At 41.4% G+C, this 7,657-nt stretch overlaps 1 protein-coding gene across 1 annotated transcript; it reads left to right on the top strand.

The window, feature by feature from the left end:
* Positions 1 to 312: 312 nt before the first annotated feature.
* On the top strand, positions 313 to 3,110 carry LOC131162683 (SCARECROW-LIKE protein 7). The gene has a single exon (XM_058119291.1). The coding sequence runs from the start codon at positions 768 to 770 to the stop codon at positions 2,583 to 2,585; it is 1,818 nt and encodes a 605-aa protein (XP_057975274.1). The 5' UTR covers positions 313 to 767; the 3' UTR covers positions 2,586 to 3,110.
* The last annotated feature ends 4,547 nt before the right edge of the window (positions 3,111 to 7,657 follow it).

Here is a 7,657-nt window from a genome sequence, read left to right on the forward strand (position 1 = left end):
GATTCCCAAGACGGACGGCCCAGATCTCATACCGCTTCCCGAAAAGATCACAAGGATGATGTCACGGAGACGGCGACCCTTGACGCGCCGTATCCGTCGACGTGTCGTGGATCATGACGCAAGGCAGTTGTGGGTCCCATCAGGGTCCCGCCCGAACAGAGCGGGAGAAAAGGTGGTACACGTGGACCTTAGTGACCTGGTGCTGTCATCTCGAGGTCGCGGGCCCCACTTCATGAATGTGCGCCAGGTCAGCGACGCTGCTCAAACACTAACTAGGTGGACTGGATCTGGGTCTGGGTCTTGGTTAGGCTTCTGAGGATAGGAGTAGGCTCTCTCTATGAAGGATAGGTCTGCGTCCGCAAATGGTAGGGATGGGCTAAGCCCAGTTACTTTTCTTTGTTTTTGGGGCTTAAGGTTTCCAAAATTTCGAATAATTTTCCACTATTACCCCCCCTCTTTTTATCATTATTAAAAAAATATATTTATTAATTATATTTTTTTGTAAAATAAATGTGGAACCCGCAGTTCATTTTTGGAACTTTAAAACTATTCTGGGGTGGAGCTTTCTTTATTTAAAGCCGTTCATACATAATCACTCCCCCCCTCTCTTTCTCTCTCCTCTGAGTGTTGTCGCCTGCAGTTCTCTCTCTCTCTCTCTCTGCTGTATCTATTCTTCTGTACACAGCGAAGCCTCCTCCCTGTCTCTCTCTGCTCAAACTGCCTAGGGTAATGTGAGTGGCGTTTTTCCGGCGAAATTTGGCCGGAGAATGGCATATATGTGCGCCGACAGCGGAAACCTAATGGCAATAGCTCAGCAAGTCATCAAGCAGAAGCAACAGCAGGAGCAGCAGCAACAGCAGCAACAGCAGCAGCTTATGGGTTTCAATTCCTTCCCACTTAATCCATGGACCAGCGCCCACCAGAGCATCTCTACCACTCAGTCTCTGGGTTACGGCCTTACGGGTACGGGTTTTTCCGATCCGTTTCAAGTAGCGGGGCCGCCGGAGGCGGGGGAGCCGGGGTTTCAGTTCCCCCACTTGGACCAGCACTCCACTGGGTTTAGGTTCTCCGATTACGGCAACGAGTTCGACTCGGACGAGTGGATGGAGAGCTTGATGGGCGGCGGAGATTCCACGGAGAGCTCCAACCTGCCCTCCGGCTGCGACGCGTGGCAGAACAGTCCGGATTTCGGCCTCTACGGCACCGATCCGTTTGCCCCTTGCCCGGGTCGACTCAACGTGGGTGCTCCCCCGGGCTCGGATCTTAACCGAGTCATATTCTCTGACAACGCCGAGAAGAGCACTACTAACTCGCTTCCAGCAACGCCTCAGGTCCAGCCGTGGGTTCCGTCTCCGCCGCCCCCTCCGCCGCTTCCGGCGGTTGTAAAAGACGCAAAGCCGGCCAATCCTCCACCATCACCACCACCCAGAAGCGACGTAGCCGGTGTCTCCTCCAATTCACCGGAGGCTGACTCTGCGCCGCAGTCACTAAGAGCCCTTCTTGATTGCGCCCGGCTCGCGGAGTCCGAACCCGATCGAGCCGTAAAATCGTTGATTCGACTCCGGGAATCGGTGTCCGAACACGGAGATCCGAGCGAAAGAGTTGGATTTTACTTCTGTGAAGCTCTGTACGGCAGGGTTTCTCTGCAAAGCCCAACTGTTTTCGGGACCTCTTCTCAGGAGTTTATTCTTTCTTACAAAGCTCTGAACGATGCTTGCCCTTACTCCAAATTTGCCCATTTAACGGCGAACCAAGCTATACTCGAAGCAACCGAGAAGGCGGCGAAGATTCACATAGTCGATTTCGGAATCGTTCAGGGGGTTCAATGGGCGGCTCTTCTTCAAGCTCTCGCCACCCGACCCGATGGAAAGCCCGCAAGGATTCGGATCTCCGGCATTCCGGCGCCAGCTCTTGGGTTGTCCCCTTCGGCGTCCTTGCTCGCCACGGGCAATCGTCTCCGGGAGTTTGCGGAGCTCCTAGGGCTAGATTTCGAATTCGAACCGATTCTGACGCCAATCCAGGAGCTTCACAGTTCGAGTTTTCGGGTCGACCCGGACGAGGTTCTGGCCGTGAACTTTATGCTCCAGTTGTTTAACCTGCTCGACGAAACGCCCGTCGCCGTTGAAACCGCTCTCAAATTGGCCAAGTCGCTAAACCCGAGAATCGTCACTCTTGGCGAGTACGAAGCGAGCTTGAACAGGGTCGGGTATCTGGACCGGTTCAGTACCGCATTGAGGTACTACTCTGCTGTGTTCGAGTCGCTGGATCCCAACTTGGACAGAGACTCGCCGGAGAGACTCCAAGTGGAAAGACTGCTTCTCGGCCGGCGAATCGCCGGCGTTATTGGGCCGGAGGAGCCAGGGATCAGACGAGAAAGAATGGAGGACAAGGAACAGTGGAAAATTCTAATGGAGAGTTCCGGTTACGAGTCTGTAGCCCTCAGCCATTACGCAATGAGCCAAGCTAAGATACTTCTCTGGAACTACAATTACAGCGATTCATTCTCTCTATTGGAGTCTCCGCCCGGGTTTCTGTCTCTGGCGTGGAAGGATGTCCCGCTTCTCACAGTTTCTTCATGGCGTTGACGGTTAGTACCCTCCAATTTAATGGCGGCTTCGATCCACCTGGTCATTTTTCTCTGGTGTGGAACGACTTGTGAGAAATTAAATTAAATACGCCATTGATGGTCTTCTTGCGAGCTTCTCGATCAGATGTGGAACCCACCTAGCAGCTAGTCTGGTTCGTCAATTAGAAGGTTGCAGCTAGTACTCAGCCATTGCAGTTAAGGATTAAAAGCAGCTCATTATAGATGTTTTGAAGCTTTTGAACAAACAGCAGCGTATGAATTTTCAGTTTTGATCTTAGTTGGTGTTTCTTTTCATCTTTTCTTCTTTCTCTTTGTGAAACTTTCGTTTGGTTAGAATGTGGAGGGGGCTTTAGTTACAGGCTCGAGACCGGACTGAAACAAAATTGTGAAGAAAAATAGGAGGGGGGGTAAATGAAAATTGAAGAAGAAAATGTATGTCATTCTCTTAAATATTTGTAGTTCTCTGTATATAAGTCTAAATCTCTAATCCAAGTTCAGCTTCATCTCTTTCCCCTTGCAAAAACTAGAGTACAGATAGATATATAGTTAAAAATTGATTAGTTTAAAGGTCCTTTTTCTTGATATGAGTTTTGCAATGAATTGCTCTACTGTAATTGGCCTTCGATGAAGATCAATATATTATATATATAAGAAGAGTTGCGTAAGGTGTTCTGAGTTGGATTCTTTCATTTTCAGATCTCTGCTTTTTTTTCATTTTTTCCATTTTACGCAAAGAGCATGGGGTTGCCTTCTTCCCCCTGCCCCAATCAATTAAGCCTCCGCTGACTGTCCTGCTGGTCTCTTTAATTCTTGAATCGGGGGTTTAAATGCTCGTCACTTTCCGCTTTGCAGAACTCAACTGGCTCGCTCTTGGACGGCTCTCTTTTTCTCGGGTCGCAGAATGGGCGGCATCTTTGGTTTGGACGAAAGAATTAACCAGCTTACTATGCTAGTTTTTCTTTTCTGAGAATGCTGTATGGGGCGGTGCGTCCCCAGGTAGACACTGGGATTTCCATATTCTGCTCTTTTCTGCATTGATTGTGACCTACTACTAACTACCCCAAAGCACCCACCGCGGTCACGCTCCATGGATATTGGGTTATGTTGTGAACTCCTCTTAACTCTTTCTTAACCAATGGGTTCAGAAATTGTAATAGGAATTGAATTTTGTATGGTTCAATTTCAACGGTGTCGTTTGATCCCAAAGGTCAAGCATAAGATTAGGATTTCCTGTGAGAGGCGGGCTTCTTCGAAGAAAGGGACTTTCATTTTGCAGCGTAAGCTCTGCCTTTTATGCGAAGTAAAACTTGCAATTCACTAGTTTAAATTGACTTCTCCGATCTTCCCCTCTCATAGCAGCCCTCTCAATTTCCAATCATCTTCAAAATCTATATTTATTTCATACCTATCCGGATTCAATCCTAAAGTTTGCATATTGACACTTATCTTTAATCCATATTTATTTTCACACTTTTGCGACTCGAACTTAAAAATTCTTAATATAAGAATTACAAATATTTTTAACCATTGGAGCGGGTACGGGTACGTACAAACATTCAAGTTTGGCCTATTGATATGTACATATCCTCTTCCATAACTATTGATATGTACATCTATATATGTTTCAAACAAGTATGAGGTTTCAAAAATCTCAAATACCGACCTTCATTCTTCTTAAATAAGAAGAATTTTACCTATATTCAGGAGCATGAATTTGTTATCTCTTTTTAAAATTTATGGCACAGTCTATCGCAAAAAATGTTATGTAATGGGAATGAAATAGAGTCAAAATTTAAATAGACAAAATAATAAATTTAAGTGATAATTTTGATTTTATTTTATCTAATTTAATTAAATTTTATATTGTTAAACGTGTAATTAATATAAAATTATATTAAATATATATTAAGTTTAAAATACAAAACCTAAAGTAAAGTTCATACTCAATTATTTTAAACTGGAATGGTGAGTATACACAGGAGTGATACATGGTCGCTGTCCTCCTATTCCTATAAAATTTAAAATGTACACAAGTGGTTTACCAAACCGGGACGGAACAGAAATAATTGACTAATGCTTAGTTGTACTAGAATGCTTATCCATATATAGTGAATGGATTAAACCCAAAAACATATAGAAATGGGTCAGTTTTGTATGGACTTAGTAGGTGATGCAGGCACTCTTAGCTCATGCACACTATTACTTTGTCTTTTCCTTTTCTTTTAAAAATAAAAAATAAAAAATAAAAAATTATTAATAATAATGACAAAACACATTGATCACCTCTAACGTTTTACAAAAATATAATAACATCCTCTAAAGTTTCATAAATTTTCGAAACTCCCCCTGAGGTTTCAAGAATTCAAAAAATCTCTCCTGAGATTTATTAAAAAGACATCTTTCTTAATATTTTGTAAAAAGATAAGTTTTTTTAGGAGAGATCTATGTCTTTTTAATAACTCTCAAAAGAGACATGTAACATTTTTGAAATTTTTGTTGGACGGTTTAGAACCTTCTCAACCTCAAAAGTTAGCTTATGAGGTGAGACTTTCCCTTACATTTAATAAAGGACCACTAGCCTTTTCCACAACCGATGTGGGATAACCCCAACAATCTTCCCCTCTTACATCGGGCTCCAAATCAGCGGCACCACATACCCTGCATCCCGAGGAGAATATTAAACTTCGGCTCTAATACCAGTGTTGGGCAGTCTAAGGTCTTCTCAACCCCAAAAGTTAGCTTATGGGGTGAGACTTTCCCTCACATTTCATAACTGACCATTAACCTCTTCTATAACCAATGTGGGATAACTCCAATAACTTTAAGGAAGGACTGTGACATTTTAAGAACCTTAAGAGAAGTCTATGTGTTTTTACCAAATCTTAGCAGAGATGGGTGTCTTTTGTCATATTATTATTATTATTATTAGAGAAAAAGATAGTTACTATCTAGGAACTTTATCTATATGAGTTTTCATTTCAAGACTTAAATTTAAATTTGCGCAACTTTAGACAACATATTATAAATTTTTATTGGCAAAAAAATCCACATAATTTCAAATGTAATACTCTCAAACATAATTTTAAAACAATTTTAAAATTTTAATTTAAAAGACAATTATACCTTCTTTAGTTAATACAAAATCTAGTCGTCAAACAAAATTTTAAATTAGTTAGACTATTTTGTTTCTTTTTATCCTTAGCAATTTGAAAAATAAAAAAGAAAAAACCAAACAATGTAAAGCATGGATTATTTTCAAAATGGGAACAAAATTATCTTTTATACATTTTTTAATCAACCACAAAAGGCAAAATAGACAAGATATGTAATCAATTAATTAAGGAGGTATAATTGTCTCAAAAATTAAATGTCGATTTTTAAAATATAAAAAATATGCATATTCTTACCAAATCATAAAGAGGAAGTCAATATTTTTCTCATTATTTTGTTATTGTATTTCTCCTTTTAAGATGTTTTATTATTATTATTATTATTATTATCCGGGGACTCCAGCCACTATCGCGTCACTTTGGACACTATGGTGAGGCACCAAATTTGGAAGTGAAAGACGCCTGCCATTGATGCACCCCTGGTAATTTATCGAAATAAACTCTTAAGGAAAAATTGAATCCATGACCTTGGAGTCACCAAAGTTACCAAGATAATAATATTTTATTATTAGTGTTTAATTTTTGCATATACCTAGTAAAAGAGTGGTTTAATTCGATTCTTAATTCGAATAGTGGTTCAGTTCGGTTCGAATATTGTTCCCACAAAATTTAAATTTATTTATTTATTATTATAAATGAAATAAAGAAGAATACAAAAAAGTTTAGAGTTATAGAAATTCAACTATCTAGTTCTTTAGGAACTAGATGTTGTTAATCATCTTATTATCTCATTTTGTTGTAAATCATGTCCTTATATAGGCAAATACATTGACATCCCAAAGGTTAACCACATAATGAACCATTATGTGGGCATACCAAATGTTGTAACATATTATCTAGATAGTCATTTACATAAATATACATGTTTTACAACACTTCTTGTGACGCTCCGATTTTCACACCATTTTTTTTCTTGAATAAATAATAAATATTAATCACTCATCGACCTATCCTTCTTCTTCACAAATAAAATTGGTGCTCCCCAAGGTGACACACTGGGTCGAATAAACCCTTTATCTAACAGTTCCTGCAACTGTTCTTTTAATTTTTTCAGTTCTACCGGTGTCATTCTATATGGCGCCTTGGAAATCGGCGCTGTCCCTGGAACCAGATCAATAACAAACTCTACCTCACGATCAGGAGCTAGTCTTAGAAAATCCTCAGGGAATATATCAGGAAAATCCCTCACCACCAGGATATCCTCCACCCTCAGCTCCCCTTCTGATACTGCCTTCACACATGCTAAATATCCCTGACAGCCTTCTAATAGCAATCCACATGCCTGAATAGCAGATAGTAACTGAGGTGGGGTGCACACATGTGATCCTATAACTCTGTACTCCTGTCCCTCTAGAGGTCTGAACACTACCTCTCTTTGATGACAATCAATGCTGACATAGTGGGCAGCTAGTCAGTCCATTCCCAAGATTACCTCAAACCCATGCATATCTAGAACCACCAGATTAACCAACAAAGACCTCCTCTGAATAGTCACTGGACAGTGCCTGAGTACCTTCCTACATATCCCTACAGCTTCAGTCGGCGTAGTAACAAACTAATATTTAATTGTTGAGGTTCAAACTCACACAACTTAACATATTCCCGGGCAATAAAGGAATGAGTTGCCCCATAATTAAACAAGATAGTAGCTTTAAATGACAGTATTGAAACAGTACCTGTCACCACATCTCTCGTTGCCTCAGCATCTCCCGGTGTCAGTGCATAAACTCGCGTCGAAGTAATATTCCTCTGCTGTCCAACTTGAGGTGTCTGATAGCCTCCTCTATACGGTCGAGGAGTAGTTGCTACTACTGGTGGTGCTTGACAGTTTCTCGCGATATGCCCAGGCTGGTGGCACTGATAGCAGACAACCTCCCTCGCGTGGCACTCACCTGGGTGC

Source organism: Malania oleifera, chromosome 1 (assembly GCF_029873635.1).
Source record: "Malania oleifera isolate guangnan ecotype guangnan chromosome 1, ASM2987363v1, whole genome shotgun sequence".
Lineage (NCBI taxonomy): Eukaryota > Viridiplantae > Streptophyta > Magnoliopsida > Santalales > Ximeniaceae > Malania > Malania oleifera.